This window comes from Macaca thibetana, chromosome 14 (assembly GCF_024542745.1).
Source record: "Macaca thibetana thibetana isolate TM-01 chromosome 14, ASM2454274v1, whole genome shotgun sequence".
Classification (NCBI taxonomy): Eukaryota; Metazoa; Chordata; class Mammalia; order Primates; family Cercopithecidae; genus Macaca; species Macaca thibetana.
In genome coordinates this window covers 70,383,148-70,400,791 of record NC_065591.1, presented here as the reverse complement: position 1 = coordinate 70,400,791, position 17,644 = coordinate 70,383,148, and the positions used below count along the sequence as shown (strand labels likewise).

General features: G+C 44.4%; 2 protein-coding genes across 2 annotated transcripts in view; both read left to right on the top strand.

Moving 5' to 3' along the window:
* TENM4 (teneurin transmembrane protein 4) overlaps nt 1–17,644 on the top strand; it is a 3,098,737-nt gene that overhangs the window by 3,051,375 nt on the left and 29,718 nt on the right. Inside the window, exon 32 of the mRNA XM_050757454.1 lies at nt 4,053–4,930. Coding sequence (XP_050613411.1) covers nt 4,053–4,930 — 878 coding nt within the window. The remainder of the gene's footprint in view (nt 1–4,052; nt 4,931–17,644) is intronic.
* KCTD21 (potassium channel tetramerization domain containing 21) overlaps nt 8,186–17,644 on the top strand; it is a 540,409-nt gene continuing 530,950 nt past the window's right edge. Inside the window, exon 1 of the mRNA XM_050757490.1 lies at nt 8,186–8,189. The gene's annotated coding sequence lies outside the window, so the exon portion shown is untranslated. The remainder of the gene's footprint in view (nt 8,190–17,644) is intronic.

The following is a 17,644-nucleotide window of genomic DNA, read 5'->3' as shown; positions in this document are numbered from 1 at the left end:
GGGAGAAAAAATGCTCAAACCCACACTTAGATTCAGAAATCCTGGACTGAAATCTCTATGCTCCTGGCCCTCACTACTTTTGCCTGAATGTCAGCATGGGATCTTCTTTAACCAAACTCTCCAATACTGGCATCTATGTTACAGACACATATGCGCAGGTGTCACTGGCTTTCATTCTCAGAGCTTCCTCTCTATTCTACTGCCCCGTGGGGAGCAGGGAGTTAAGCCAGAGACAGCACACAGCTCAGAGGCATGAGTGAGAAGGTGAGAGCCAAGGAACTTGGACCAGCTCCTTTGGGAGGAGACAAACCCAGGCCCAAAAAGAAACTAAAGAGAGAGGCACAGAGCAGAGAAGGAACAGAAGGAAGTTGTTGCAACGTGTTAAGAAGTGGAGATGGCCACCACTGACGAAGAATAACTCTATGCTTAGGATCCAAAATAAGAACTTAGTATGTGCCAGGCACTCTGTAAGAAATGGGGGTACAGGATAAGTACAACATCTCTTTTCTTACTTAGCTATCACAATAGTCTCATGGGGTAGAGCTGATCTACCCCATTTTATAGATAAGAATAGTGAGGTGTGATGAAAGAAAATGCATTTTTAAATGTAGAGCCCTGTACCAGGTTCCATCAGGGATATGGGAATGAATTTTTTCATGAAATTATGTACATAAATTATCTAGTACAGTGCCCAGCAGCTAGGAATAGGATGTGAATACTAGTTCCCTTTAAAATCCACAGATAACTTCCGTGTACATTGTCTCATTTAATCTTCACAACTACCTTATGTAATGTGTATTATCCCCTTTTACATATAGAGAAAGAAGTTTGGTGTTTAAGAAACTTGGGTTAGGTAACACATGTAACAATTGTGGAACTGGAATAGGAAGTGAGGTGTCCTGACCCCAATCTCTCACTCTCTCTATACCATTTGCTGGTCCTTCCTTCCTTCATTCATTTGACAATCTTTTGCAAGAAAATCACTCTGCAACAAGGCAGCCAGCTCCAAGTGCTTTACTAAAGGCACAGGATGCTCAGGTGGACAGAGAAGAGGGTATCATTCCACACTGGAACCATGGAACACAGGAGCTGCAAGACCTCTGAAATTATCAAGTCTAGTCCATTCATTTTGGGGATGGGAAATCAAGTCTCAACATGATCATCACTAATAGGGTGGTGAAACCAGAGAGGCTTAGGTAGTTTGGTGCAGGATCATCACACAGGCAGTGTGACAGAGTGAGGACTGACTCCAAGAGCAATGCCCCTTCTCATTTCCCAGGCACCCTGCACATGGCATAAGGGGAAAGTGTAGGAAAGCACTTGCTCTTCATTCCTTCCTCTCTTTCCTCTCCGGTCTCCCTCCACTAACTCTATCTTCCCCCACTCCTCCCATCAAGGAACCATCTTTTCATCATAACGACAGGCAGAAAGGTCTCCACAAGCAGGTCCCCAAGGTGCCACAGGACCAGAAGGCATAAAATATTTAGCGGCCAGCATTGACAAGAAGTGGGTTTTAAGAAATTGAAAATTCCCCTGTCACTTTAGAGCCAACTGTGTTCTTGATGCAGCCAAAAGCTGCCCAGAGAGCATGGGGAGTGTGAAGCAGCAACCCTGGCTGGCAGCAGCCCTGGCAAATTTTCAGGCTCCCTGGCTCTGCAGGGACAGAGGGAGCTGGGAGTAAGGGGACAAGAAGACTTTAGAAAGCAGGACCTGAAGATCGTGCTTTAAAGAACTGAGAAAGGGCCTGCCCCCTTCTGAGAATGTCCCTGAGCTGAGGGGACAGATGGAGGTGGCCTCACTCGTGTGTATATAATGTATTAGGGTTTATTTTTATACTGGTAAACTACCACATGTACATTGTAGGAAATATAAGAAGTTAGAAATCACAAAGAAGGAAATTAAAATCACCGTTAATCTTGGTATGGTTAACGTTTTGATATGTATCCCTCAAGCACTTAATCTCCTCTTTATCTATAATCTAGCTAAACTTCCTGTATTTTTCCCCAATTGGTATCCCACTGTGCTTACAGTTCTGTAACCCTGTTCTTTCTACTTAATACATAGCAAACATTTCTCCATGTCATTAAATACCCATCTATAACATCACTTGTAACAACGACACACAGTATTCTAATTTATGAGCAAACTAAATGTACTATTATTTAGCCAATTCTCAGTTGTTGGGCATATGAGTTGGTTCTCGGTCTTCGTCCTTATTAAAAATGGCTTCATCATTATTAAAAACACTCTTATAGACAATGGTGCAGACAAGTAAATTCCTGGAAGAGAAACTTCTTATCTAAAGGCTTACACTTAGGTCAAACACAGTGGCTCACACCTGTAATCCCTGCACTTCGGAAGGCCACGGTAGGCAAATTGCTTGAGCCCAGGAGTTTGAGACTAGCCTGGGTTACATGGCAAAGCCCTGTCTCTATAAAAATATATATATTAGCTGGGCATGGTGGCGCATGCCTGTAGTACCAGCTACTCGGGAGGCTGAGGTGGGAGGATCACTTTAGCCTGGAAGGTGGAGGCTGCAGTGAGTCAAGATTGTACCACTTCACTCCAGCCTGGGTGACAGAGTGAGACCCTGTCATCAGACATAAGTAAATAAAAATAAAGGTATACACTTGCTTAAGCAAGCCCCAAATTGGACCAAATATCAAGGGTTTGTATGGGGCTCAGGAAGTCTAAGGCAATGAATTTTTAGGTGGGGTGGAAAAATCAGCAGTAGGATGCACCTGTCAGCACTTCCAGTCCACACAAAACATAGCTGGACCTCCTAGGGACACAGGTGGAAAGGGTTCCCCTTAGTGCCAATACCTCCTAGTGTGATAGATCCAACAATTCAGTCTCCAAGTCCACTGAAGGAGACACTTCTCCCCTCATACCATGCCAGCTGCAGTCCCCTGGGTGCCCACTTGAAGACCCGCCATGACCTACGCCAGTTTCCCAGCCTGGCTCAGAGGAGGCTCCACATGGGGTCCAGCACTTCTGAACTCCCAGTTCCTACAACCAGCTTCAGTAATCCCTTCCACGTGGACCTGTTCTCTGAGGTACTAGAACCATTTTCTGGAGCAGGGCTTCATAAACCTCAGTGTGCACAGAAATCGCCTGGGGATTTTGCTTAAATGCAGATACTGATTCAGTAGGTTTCAGGGAGGGCTGTCCTTCTGCATTTATGCTCAGCTCCTAGGTGAGCTGCTGCTGATGACCACACATGAGGAGCAAGGATCCAGTCATGATTCTCAAGCCCACATCAGGATCACTCAGGAAGCTTTTTGAAATAATGCCAATGCCCAAGCTCCACACCCGGGGAACTGATTTCACTCATCAAGGGTGGGGTTTGCACACCATTATTTTCTAAAATCGCCACAGATAATTTGAATGTGAGGCTAGATTTTAGAATCACCGGTCAAGAACTATGACAGACAGAGGCCATGGTTACCTTGTCTTTATATCTCTAGCACCTAGCCAGCTGTTAATCCATGGACTCAAAGAATTGAGAAATCATGTATGTATCGTATCAACCATGCATGAAGAATCTTTCTGAAGCCTCTGAACAACTCCTACTTCAGCCTCCAGACTCCATCTGCCTTTCCCTCCCATCTCTAGAACACCAGCTGCCATTATTTGCTGGGTTCTGGTGGGTCAGGGACTCTGTGCTGTTGTCATTCCCATTTCCCATATGTGACTACTGAGCCTCAGAGAGGCAAAGTAACTTGCCCACAGTCATAAGTAGTAGACTAGGTTCTGAACCCAGGCCTATCTGACTCCAAAGTCTACCCTTTTGCCTACTATTTTGTTGTTGTTAACTCCTTCTTCATGTTTTGTCAGTCTAATGAGACCATCACATGTCTCAGTGGCAGCTCTTTCATGGTTTCCCAGTGATTAGGGGGCTGACACTTCATTGTTGATGATAGGCTGCATGAGGATCAAGCAAAACTGTATATGAAGTCACTTTGGACACTGTTATGGGCTACATGGGCTATGGGATGGATTAGTGGTGGGCATCTTGCCAGTCATTTGAGTATCGGTGTCTTCATTGTCAGGTTCGCCTGGAGTGGCCCACAGACTTAGCCATCAACCCAATGGACAACTCACTTTATGTCCTCGACAACAATGTGGTCCTGCAGATCTCCGAAAACCACCAGGTGCGCATTGTCGCCGGGAGGCCCATGCACTGCCAGGTCCCCGGCATTGACCACTTCCTGCTAAGCAAGGTGGCCATCCACGCAACCCTGGAGTCAGCCACCGCTTTGGCTGTTTCACACAATGGGGTCCTGTATATTGCTGAGACTGATGAGAAAAAGATCAACCGCATCAGGCAGGTCACCACTAGCGGAGAGATCTCACTAGTTGCTGGGGCCCCCAGTGGCTGTGACTGTAAAAATGATGCCAACTGTGATTGTTTTTCTGGAGATGATGGTTATGCCAAGGATGCAAAGTTAAATACCCCGTCTTCCTTGGCTGTGTGTGCTGATGGGGAGCTCTATGTGGCTGACCTTGGGAACATCCGAATTCGGTTTATCCGGAAGAACAAGCCTTTCCTCAACACCCAGAACATGTATGAACTGTCTTCACCAATTGACCAGGAGCTCTATCTGTTTGATACCACTGGCAAGCACCTGTACACCCAAAGCCTGCCTACAGGAGACTACCTGTACAACTTCACCTACACTGGGGATGGCGACGTCACACTCATCACAGACAACAACGGCAACATGGTAAATGTCCGCCGAGACTCTACTGGGATGCCCCTTTGGCTGGTGGTCCCAGATGGCCAGGTATACTGGGTGACCATGGGCACTAACAGTGCACTCAAGAGTGTGACCACACAAGGACACGAGTTGGCCATGATGACATACCATGGCAATTCTGGCCTTCTGGCAACCAAAAGCAATGAAAACGGATGGACAACATTTTATGAGTAAGTATCAAAACAAGGCCATTTGATGATTTTGTTTCATTAATTCATTGTAGGATTAGAGGTAAATTGATGGAGTATTTTGTTTTAATTCAGGATTTGGGATAAAAACCATTACCTTTAATACATTCTGCATGTTCATATTCCACATGATTTCTCCTAGGAAGGAAATGTCTAGTGGAGAAGGCATAAGCTTTGGAGTCAGAGGAGCTGGGCATCAGCTCCCACTCTCCCATGGACTTAATCCCTCCTGGCCTCGGTTTCCACATCTGTAGAATGGATACAGCAGATACCTGCCCAGCATACCACAGGGAGATGGTGCAGATGAAAAGTACTTACCTGATGAAGTGCTAGCATCTTCATATGACCACTGTCCAGAAATGTGGCAAGGGGAGAAGGAACAGGCACATGTGGATGAATTTTCCACATAATTGCAGCTCACATCTTCAAATTCCAAAAAAAAAAAAAAAAACCCTTTTCATTTTAACCATTTTGCATGGAACTTTTCTTATGAAGTGTATTGCATACTTCCCTTCTCAAACACACTATATAGACATAATGAAACCTTTCTTTTTATGATTCAGGGTCATTAATAAGGAACAACAATTGCATATTATGCTGTAATATGAAGAGAGCTTTCAGGAAGTGGGGAAATGAGGATATAGACCCCTTTGCCCCAGCCCGAAGTGATTTTAAACCATTACTTTATTAGGCCCTGTATCTAAAGGGAAGGTTTCTCTGCCTCCTCCCTTAGGGTTGCACTGTGGTGTCACTATTTATTTCAGTCCTAGTGCCCACCTCAAGTAGCTCATTTCTCTATTCTTCATCCAGTAGAGGACTTCTTAAGAGGTGTGGTCAGAGAACCAGAAGTTCAGCTTATTATAATCCTAGCCACAATTAAATATATTTATCTGGGGTGTTCCTCTAGGAGATATTTTAATGAATGGACGAACATCTCTTTTTCTACTTAGATTTTTTAAGCTGCTTTTTCAGGTCTTAGCCATGGTTCAAACGACTGAGATTGCTGAATGTCACCATTAGATAAGCATGTGAGAGATGGGGAAGGAACTAGCCTTGTTGAGCATCAGCTGTGGTCCACAGCATTGAATGCACACAACAGCTCTGAGGATGGGTGATTATTATCCGTTTCACAGACATAGAAACTGAGGCTCTGAAGGCTGCTTTGTCCACTTTTGATAGTGAGACGTGGCAGAACAGGGATCGCAGTCTAAGTCTGATGCCAGAGCTTGAGCTTTCTCAGTGCTGCCCTGCTGCCCTCCTTGCATCCTACCCCCGCACCACTGCCGCACTGGATTTGTTAATTCCAAATGAACTTGACTCCTTAAAGTTTTTCTCAAGCTTGATCAAGCATCAGTTTCTAACAGTCCTAGCAGAATCCAAAGGAAAAGGATCTGTAGTCGATTTTTAAATATAATTTGAACAAAAATGTCACAGCCATTTTTATAAAGTTCACTGGCTAAATTCCTTTCTCCAAACAAGGACCTTGTTAATTACAAAGAAAAGACAACGATCCAGGAAAACAGCAATTATCTTGATTAACTCATTGGAATGGAAATACGCTAAATAATTCCATTTTGCCCATTGCCCAATGGAAATCTCTTATACATTATTCAGCCAATACAGGGGTTTCTTTGTCAGAGCAAGTCTGTGCACTCAATTAGTTCCCAAGGTCACTCCCTCAGATCCCAAACCGAATGCTTACACATCGCTGCATCCGTTACACTCCATCACCCCTGAAATCTAAAACGGTTTCCTACTCTTCCACCAGGAAAGATCCCTCCCTTTCTTTCCTCGATGAAGTATACAGCTATAGTTGATGTTTAGTGAAGAAGGAAAAGTTTTTACAATTACTTTTTTATAAAATGGCATCTGGAATTCCGAAGACTGCACTTCATAGCAGTACCAAGAGTGGTTATCCTTGTTGACACACATCAGAAGTGGTAGATAAAAGTCCTAAAATAGAAAGGGAAACTAGTTTTTTGGTTTTGTTTTTGTTTTTTGGGATCCTACTATGTGCCAGGCTCTTTCCCATTTAATCTTCACAGCAACCTCAGATGGCAGGAATTATCATCCACATTTTTTACATATTAAGTACAGAGAGATTCGATAATGAGCCTGAAACCACACAGTGAGTATATAGCAGGACCAGAACACAAGTCCCTGTTCTTTCAACTGTACTGGCTAAGGTCACCTACATTCTTTGTGACTTATCTGTATGATAGGGATGAAAATAGTTACCTATTTCATAGGAATAGTATGAGGTTCAAAATTTCAGTGAGATAAAATATGGAAAGCTCAGTGTCTGATTGATTACAAGTACTCAGATGATAGCTGCTGCAGTTGGTGGTGTTGTTGCTGTTGTTATTGTTCTGAATGCAAGCAATATTAGTAGCAATACCAGTAATTGCAGAAGTGTTGTTTGGGTGTGAAAGGTATTTCCCAGGAGCAATTGCAAGTAAACTAATCAAAGGAGTAGACAAAAGTTTTAATTGGGATAGGTAGGAATCAGAGGTCAGGTGAGAAGAGCAGAATCAAGTATGAGAGATCAAGACATGAACTAAGAAAGAAGTCAGATCCCTGAGAATATCCAAAGTCAGCTGGAAAATAACACTGAGAGCCACCCAAGGCAAACTGGTCCAGCTCAGACTGAGAATGAAGCAAGGGTGCCAGACACCTATTTTCATTGGCTGCGAGCCATGTGACTCAGAGACAGGCTAGCTGGCCTCCAGACCCAAGTCTCAACCAGACAGAAATAATCCCCTGCCCTACCCTATTTCTGGGCCGTTATGAGGACTAAAAAACTAAATAAATACTGAAAGTAAAAATACTTTGCAAACTATGAGGCTCTCTAGAAGTAGAGATGTCGTGATATTTAATTATGGTGTTTCTTAAGGATTTGGACAGATTTTGCCAATGAACCATTGCTCTAGTGAATTTTCTACCTTTCGCTTCATGAGGCAGTTTAGTAAATTATAACCGAAGTGTTCTATTTTTCTAAAAAAATTTGCCCAGGCTTGCCTGTGACATAAGCTATTATTGAAACAAGCTGGTTGGTTGGTTGGTTGGTTAGTTGGTTTGGTTTTTCAGATGGAGTCTCACTCTGTTGCCCAGGCTGGAGTGCAATGGCATGATCTCAGCTCACTGCAACCTCCGCAGTTCTGCCTCAGCCTCCTGAGTAGCTGGGATTACAGGCACCGGCCACCACATCCAGCTAATTTTTGTATTTTTAGTAAAGACGGGGTTTCACTATATTGGCCAGGCTGGTCTCAAACTCCTGACCCCAAGTGATCCACCCGCCTAGGCCTCCCAAAGTGCTGGGTTTACAGGCATGAGCCACAGCACCCGGCCTGAAACAAGTTTTAAGTCAGCTTTGTCGATCCTCTTAACAGATTAAATAGTACACCTAACATAAACATCACACACTTCAGAGCACCTTGATTTATAGAGTTCACAGTTTTGGAGAATCAAGATTACTTTCCTCCCCTCAGCCCACAAGTCTGCTGGTAGGAACCTCAAAGGAGTCTAAAATGCAGTCCCCATCTCCCATGTGTGGCATCAGTACTCTCAGACTTAGCTCCTGGTCAGATGGCATTTGGTGGCTGAGAAAATGGCCTGATAAGTATGAGGCAGGTTCCAGAATTGACTTGCTGGATGGGTATGAGCAACACCCTTCCCTGAGTTTCATAGGGGAAGGGGCTCTGGCCTCCCACAGTGCCCTGTGACAGCTCCTGTTATAATTATGCTTGCATTAACTACTGTGAGACCCTTGCAAATTTGTCTTTGCATCAAGCTTAGGGTTTGCCAACTGGTCGGTTGACAAATAGTCAATATTTTATAATGACTTGTAAATTCAGAATGAAAGGGAAATAGAGACAGGAAGAAAAGATAGGCTGTAGTGAGAAGAATGCTAGATTCACATCTGAGCACCAGCATTGCCAGTGCTCCCAATGGGACATAAAAGTCAACTGAAATGGGTCAAACGAAGAGATTTGGCTTCTGGTTTTTGCTTGGCGATAGGGAAGCTGGAAAGTGCATCATTCCCAACCTTATCATGAAAATAACCCAGACAAAAGGTAAATTTGTGCATTTCCTTGAACTCCTTCTCTCAAGTCAAATCCAAGGAGAGACAGACTCTTGCAGAAAGAGACAAGATGTGGGTCCTGGCTTGGCTTGGCTGGGGCAGATGTACCTACCCCAGGGAGAAAGAATTCAGCTGGGAAGGCTGGTGAATTTACAAAGGCTAAGTGTGTACTGGCAAGAGAGTCTGAAGCCCTTGGATGCTGTAGCAATTGGGCAGGTCCATGTCTTCTTAGGGACTTTTTTCTCTACAAATCCCACCAGGAGCTTTTCCACAGAAAAGAGTTAAGAAGGAAAGATTTAAGAAGAAAGTGTCCCTTGTGGTAGACCTGGGAGAGGGTCACAGCAGCTGCTGAGGGAGGAGCATATACCCCCGACCACTCTACCCAGACCCTGCTCACTTCATCTTCCATCAGGAACAACACCCTTCATCCGTGAAGAGAAGGGCAGTGAACACTGTCCTGCCTAGGCACTGGGGAAAATCCTTTCAGCTGAATGAGGGAAGAAGAGAAATGGAAAAAAAAAATCCCACATACCTGAGAGTCAGAACCCTAGTGAAGGCTTTGCCACCACCGTAGTTAGCTGAAAGGCTAAAAGCATCAGTGAAGGGCAGAAGACTGTTGGGAGGGGGTTAGAGAGAGGCAGGAGAACGGAAAGAGACCCTCTCTCAGTCAGCACAAAGGCAGGACCCAAGGGCTGAACTGTGGACCTTGAGGGAAAAAAGCCCTCTGGCAAACCAGTTTCGCATCCTAAACACAGGGAATTGCTAAGGGAATTTAAAACCTATGATGCACAGAGGTTAACCATAAACAAACTTCAAAGCCAACCCAAATCCTAAGTTAACCCAAACCCCCTCCCAAAAGTCCTAGCAGAAGGAAACTCACACGCATTTCCAGGCATAAACCTGTCACTCAGGCTCTACCGTGCTACACAAGATGTCACGCTTTCAACTGAACAGACAAAAGGGCAAGAAAAGGCAACACATTCCCAAGAGGCAAAGAAATCATCAGAATCACATTCAGCTAGGACACAGGTGTTGAAACTATCTGTCAGAGAATTTAAAATAACTATAATTATTTTAAAGGTTCTAATGGAAAAGGTGAACAATGTGCAAGATCAGATGGATAATTTTAGCAGAGAGATGGAAACGATAAGAAAGAATCAAATGGGATTGTTAGAAACGAAAACCACGGTTAAAGGATGAGGAATGCCTTTGATGGACTGCTCTCTCCAAAGGACACAGCGTGACACAGCTGAGTCTTAGAAGACAGTTAATAGAAATTACCCAAACTAAAACACAGAGAGAGAAAAAGAGTGGAAAATGCAGAACATGGCATTCAAGAGCTGTGGGACAATATCCAACAGTCTGATATACACGTGATTGGAATGCCAGGAAAAGAGGGAAAACACAGCGCAGAAGAAATATTTGAGGAAATAATGGCAGAGAATTATCCATAATTAATAATGGACACCAAACCACAGATCCAAAAAGCTCCAAAAACACCAAGCAGAATAAATACATACAGACACACACACACACATACACATTTCTAGCCATATATTCAAATGGCTGAATTAAAGAGAGAAAACCTTAAAAGCAGCCAGGAAAAAAGAAAAAGCATTTTATAAGAGGAACGAAGGTAAGAATTACAGCAGACTTCTCATCAGAATCCATGCAAGCCAGAAGACAGAAGTGCTGAAAGAAAAAAAAAAAAAAAAACTGTCCACAGCCAGGAGTGGTGGCTCACACCTGTAATCCCAGCACTTTGGGAGGCCAAGGCAGGTGGATCACCTGAGGTCAGGAGTTCGAGACCAGCCTGGCCAACATGGTGAAACCCCGCCTCTACTAAAAATACAAAATTAGCCAGGCGTGGTGGTGGGCTCCTGTAGTCTCAGCTACTGAGGAGGCTGAGGCAGGAGAATCGCTTGAATCCAGGAGGTGGAGGTTGCAGTGAGCCGAAATTGTGCCATGGCACTCCAGCCTGGGCAACAGGAGTGAAACTCTGTCTCACAAAAACAAACACACAAAACAATTGTTCACTCGGATATTATACTCAGTAAAAATATCTTACAAATGAAGACATGTTATATAGAGGTATAGGCAGGGGTAAGGGAACCAAGAAAGGATGCTAATAGCCTGGGCAACATAGCAATACCCATCTCTACCAAAGAGATGGGTACCAAAAAAATTTTAATTAGCTGGATGTAGTGGCACACACTTGTAGTCCTAGCTACTCAGGAGGTTGAGGCAGGAAGATCACTTTTGAGCCTAGGTGTTCAAGGCTGCAGTGATCCATAATCACACCACTGCACTCCAGCCTAGGCAACAGAGTGAGATCCTGTCCCTAAGCAAATTAATTAATTAACTAAAAATAAAAATAAAGGACGCTGAGGCACCCAGGCACTAAAAACAGTGAATAACCATTAGCAACCCCCAGGCTGCAGAGCAAGGTGGGAAAGTCATAGGATATTGTGACTAAAGTCCAGTGGGAACTGTAACGATGAAGGAGAAGCCCCCTGTTCGAAGCTGAAATCATGGATCGACGCAGCCGCTGTTAGAGATTCGGCACTGGAGGAAAGAAGGAGTGAGGAAAACCTTCTAAATTCCAGTCTCTTGCCAGTGCCTACCACGGACTTAGCTTAACCAGAAGCGAGCCAGTGAGAGTGCCCCAGTGACACAGTCTGCAGGGGTCAGCTGCTCTGGGCAGAGAGAGGACAAAGAATGGATCCCCCCAGATCCATTCTGGGGGAACAGAGAATAACCAGCACAGAGACTGACCGGCTGTGTGACATGTTAGCCATGAGTGGCCAAGCCAGGGTTCAGCCTCAGATCTGCCTGAACCCTAAGCACTTCCTACCAGATGTACCACCTCAAGTACAGTGTGGCAGAGTGGGCCAGATCTGGGGAATCCTGAGGGCTAGAATTCATTTTGGGTACTTAATTTTGTAGGAAATGGACAGCAAGTACAAGATTTTAATGCAGAAGCCACAAAGTGCTCTGACTCTGATCCAGTTTGGAGTAGCTAATGACGTCGTGATGACATCTATTACAGTGACTTGGGCCAGGGGAACTATTGGTGTGCCTGGGCCAGCAACCATAATTATCCACAGACAATGCAGTGCCCAGTTCCCTGACATGGTGATGGTGTTGTCTGAAACAATCAGAAATGAAAATCATACAAATCAAATCTTATTTTTTAACCAAAAAGTTAAGATCAGCAAAAGTTTAGTATCAAAGGGCAGTTGAGCATTTTCCTTGCCAGCCGTGCATAGTAAGTGGCTCCTGATGAAGTATTGAGTGTGAAAAAGAAAGCCTTGCAGTGTGTGTGAAGATATCCTTTAGCAATCTTCTTCTGAGAGCCAAGTTCACAGCAATTACATGAATCTCTTTTTTTGAGATGGCGTCTCACTCTGTCACCCAGGCTGGAGTGCGATGGTGCAATCTCGGCTCACAGCAACCTCCACCTCCCAGGTTCAATCAATTCTCCTGCCTCAGCCTCCCAAGTAGCTGGGATTACAGGCACCCAGCCACTGTGCCTGGCTAATTTTTATATTTCTAGTAGAAACAGGGTTTCACCATGTTGGCCAAGCTGGTCTCAAACTCCTGACCTCAAGTGATCCACCTGCCTTGGCCTCCCAAAGTGCTGGGTTTACAGGCGTGAGCCACTGCACCCGGCCTATATGAATCTTTTATGTGTTTTCTTTCACTGTGCTCCAAAAATACTTTGGCTAAATGGAATGAAGAAAAATCAGTGGGAGGAAGTAATGAAAAGCCAATCATCTGGCCATCCCTATCACACCCCCCAGGTAGGGGCTTGGCATCGCTGCAAAGTCAATTGCAGTGGTAGCGAGCAAAGCCTCCTGAAAAAAAAAATACTGCCAGTCTCCTTGACCCACTTGAGACTTGCAAAAACAGTGTTTTCTATACCACAGTGATGAACCCAAAGATTTTTATTTGAAATGGTACCATTTTTATAGGAAGCATGATGGAAAAAACACATTCTTTAAGATTAGACAGACCTGACTTTAAATTTATATTCCTCTACCAGCTGTGTGATCTTAGGCAAGTTGCTTATCCTCTCTAAGCCTCCTCTTCACCATTCGTGAAACGATGATAATAATAATGCCTACATCAAAAGATGATGATGAGCATGGTGCTTGGTACCTAAAAGACACCACATGAATGTTAGTGACCTTTCTGCACCTCAGCTGGTCAAGGAAAGGTAAAACAAATGAAGTTCTTAGTTGCTGTCAGTCCATGTCTTGAATCAACAATAATATATGTTATTTACTTATATATTTATTCATTAAGTAAACATGTACTGAGTACTGTCGACATGCTGGGTACTCCTCTGGGCACTAAGAATACAGACAAGGTCCCTATCCTCATGGAGCTTATATTAGGAGGAGACAGACAACAAAGAACAAATAAATAAGTATAGTGAGGTCAATAAGAAAATATGATACAGAGGTTGGGGGACTTATCTGTCTTAGAAGCAGTGGTCAAGGAAGACCTCACTGAAGTGATAACAGTTGATCTGAAACATGAATGATGACCGGAACGAGCCATACCAACACCGGAGGGAAGAGCGTTCCTGCAAAGGGAACAGGAAGCATGAGCACCCCAGCATGCACTGACTTTGGCATGTTTGGGGACCAGAAGCAGATACAGGGAGAAGAAGGACCTGCCGAGGAGTAACGTTCCAGGTGAAGTCAGAAAGAAAGGCAGGAAGGAGCCAACATTCAGCCAACGTTCATTGACCATCAGGAAGCACATGCTATATGCCACGGGGATACAGCAGGGTCCAAATGAAGTCCCTGCCCTCAGGGAGTTGACATTCCACTGAGGGCAATCTCCTGGGGTCCTGGGGGCCCTGGGAAGAAGTTTCCCTTTCATTTTAAATACGTTACCTCTTTTGATCTTCATGTGTCTCTATAAAACAGGATTATTATCCCCATTTATAGAAGGGAAAATAGAGGCTCACCGAGGTTATATGATACAGCCTGCCTGAAATTGTATCATTTGTAGTGGAGACTTGATGGTTAGGAGGAACACAGAGCCAAGTGCCCACCCTCTAGATCACATTACTGGCAAGTGTAGAGCCAGGATTCAAAGCCTAGACCATCTGGCTCCAGAGACCTTTTTTAAAAACCATTCCCTTCATTCCTCTTGATGAGAAAGAAAGAAAATTTGCCAGTACTTTGTGGGTTCCCATAATGAAAGCTGTAACAAATGTAACTAAGCCATTGTCCAGATGCCACCCAATCATGGGGCCGGGACTTGAGGCAGCCACTTGGAGCCCAGAGAGTTCAGAGAACTGCCCCTTCCTTCCAGGTCCCTGCACTGTGTCGTGGCAGCTCTGTGGTGGAGAAGAAAGGGTTCTGTAGATGTGGCTCACAGGGCAAAGGTGTGCAGGGCCCAGCGGACTGGCAACCCTACCTCTTCCCATCCACAGTCAGAAGGAGCAGTTCTGGTGGGATAATTACAGGTATCGATCAAGCAGCAAAGAGATCCAGGTCATTTCCCAAGCTCTGGAAGGTACTAAAATGAATGAAGAGGAGACAAGAAAATTTTATAAATTGGTTGCTCTATTTGATGTTCATTTAATTAAGACATTCAGTCCTTCTAATGGAAAATGTGAAGAGTGGAAATTACTGGGTTTTTTGACCATCTTATATAAAATGAAAACCAGATCTTAAAGGCATGGGGCCTCTTCATTGTATCTTCTTTAGGCTCAATTTAATTATGCCTTGCAAGCTAACTTCAATAATAATTGCAGTTGTCTGCCTTTATACAAAGCCTCTTTCTGTCTTCAAGACTAAAACTCTGGGGAGATACCCAGGGAGATTGCCAAAGTGTTATTTAGTACGAGTTGTTGTTTCCATATTTTGGCATTCAGCAAGTGTTTATCATGTACCTACTGTGTGTCCAGCTTGTGCCAAGTCCTGTAGGAGGGAATGTGTGAATGAATCATGGTGTCTCCTCTCCCACAAAGCAGGAAAGAGGCCTTGCACATCCAATCCTGCACTCACTGATTTTTTCAGCCAACATTCCCTGCCTTTCCTCTCTATGCCAGTTCCAATGCTGGTGAAGCAGAGATGAACTGAGAGCCAGTCCTCCAGGGTCACGCTGCTGGCAGGCGGCAGAACCCAGACGGTGTCAGTCCACAGACTCCACAGACCTGTTCTGACCTCAAGCACTCACAACCCAAAGAGGGGGACAACTTGTACATCAGCACTGTGGTGCAGGGGAGGCATTCTAGGATAGAGCTGTGCACAGGATATACGGGAGAAGGAACAGGAAAAACCAGGGAGGGCTTTAGGAGGTGGCATTTGAGTGAGGCCATGGTAGAAGTAGTGTCAAAGTGACATCTGACCCCCATTAACAATCTATCAATTCTTATCTGTAAAACTCCACAGCTGCCTTTGCAGTGTCTTGCATGGTATAATAAAATCTTTTTTATGCGGTGAGGTCAGGAAAGTAGACAGTCCGAATGAATAGTCTTATTTTAATAAAGAGTATGTACAGGGATTACAGGTGTTCAAAGAATCAGCCTAGAACAGCATCCCATCCCATTAAACTGCTGGACTGAAATGAGTCTTCCTGTTGATTAAAAGATGACTCAGGATCTGACTGGATCCAGCGTAATCATGAATCACAGATACAGTTAAGTTGACCAGGGCAAAACCAGTTTTGGGGGTCTTGATTTTTAGCTAAAAAACTTGGAGTATCCCAGTAATATTTTGCTGAAAAGTTCTGGAAATTGTTATCTTCAACTTGCCCTATAAGTGAGACTGCCCTGTCTCCGCACAGCCTGGAATTTAAGGCATCTGCCTCCCCAGGCGGCCTTGCTCATGAGCTCTCACATGTGGTTTTACCTGGCTTCTCACAACACTTTTCTCATTATGAAAATAATCCATGTTTATTATTTTAAAATCATGGAAATATATGTAAATAAGCAATTCAAATCACCTGTAATTCTACCTCCCAGAGATAACCACTGTCAGTATTTTTGTATGTTTCCTTCCTATTCAAATTTCCAGTGGCCACAAATGGTTAAAAAGAATCCCAGCCTCTCTCAGTGTTGAAAGGAGCAGAGCTCTGAGAGGGTCTCCACATGAGAGAAGTCTTCGGACATGCATCTCAGATCTTTACCGCAAGAGACCCTCCTTCTTGGCTGCCGTCTCTCAGAACTCTTGCTCACTGAGCTCTGTGGGGCAGTGCACCTCTTTGACCATCCAGTCCAGGTTTCAGCCTCCCCTAGGCCAGACTGACCTCTTCCTGGAAGAACCTGACTTGGTACTAAGGAAGAGAAAGGAGAAATCATGGCAGGACATGGGTTTTTGAAGCCCCCAACCACCCACAGGAGAGCCTCTGATAGAGCCACAGCCTTGCCTGCAGCCCTGCCCAGGGAGAGTAGTCGAGGCCACAGCACTGCCTGCCATCCTGAAAAGGCCCCAGCCCCAGAGGCGTCCAACTTCCCCAAAGGCCACCGGCCCCTCCCCCAGAATTGGTCTTAGGCCAAAAACAGGGGTGATTTATTCAGAAGACCTCTACCAATGCCTCCTCTGTGGCAGAGTGTGCCAGGGACTGTTGGATTCAGTGTAGAGTGCTGTGATCTGGGCCAGGCACAGGCACGGAAACAGTTGGCAAATGGCAGAGTCTGTAGTGCAGCACCCAAGTCTGACCTTGGGCAGAGAATTCCTGAGCAAAGACCTGCCTAATCTCACCCACCAATGATACCATTACCACCCACCCATGATACCATAGGAGCTGCAGACCCAGGAATCTCAGCAAGAAGCCAGGCCCAGCTGAAGAAAGAGCCTAGACAGAGCTGAACTCTCTGAACTTTCATTGCCCCATTGTGAAAACCCTCACAGGAACCTGGGGGTCAGCTTTACCCCAGAAGTAAAAACAAAACAGCTAAAAAAAAAAAAAAAAAAAAAAAAAAAAAAATCCCGTAGGGAGACCCGAAGTACACAGGGGCAACCATGTCCAGGAAGTCAGTCAGGAATATTGCCATGTAGAGGAATAACTATGTCCCTATTCACACACAAGTGCAAAAAGGCTATTTAAGCCTGCCATTTTACACTTCAGCCTCCTCTAATTAAAAACAATAATTAAAATGTTAATAGCCCACTCCTGCCAGGGAGGAGCACATGTGATGAATACTTGCAAATGGATGGTACAGAAATGTTCATTGAAGACACAGAGGCAGGTGGCAGTTTGGAAGCACATAGATCTGAGTTTGAATTTTGATTCCACCCACACTTAATTAGCTGTGTGACCTTGAGCAGGTGACTTCACTTTTCCAAGCCTCAATTTCTGATCCTCCAAAAAGGAGATAATACATACCTTTTAGACTAGGATTAAATGAGGATTACATGAAAAATGTATTAAATGAGGATTACATGAAAATGCATGAAAAGCCACCAGCACCATGCCTCGTATATTGGAGGTGTTCAATGATGGTAGGTATTTATTTTATTATTATCAGGAGAATAGTAAAGAGGATTAAGATTCAATTATGATGCTTTAGAAAGACCATACCTGAGCAAAGCTATGGAGTTCTAAGAGTTGCAGATACAAAAATGCTTAGTGCCAGATGTAAAATCTAG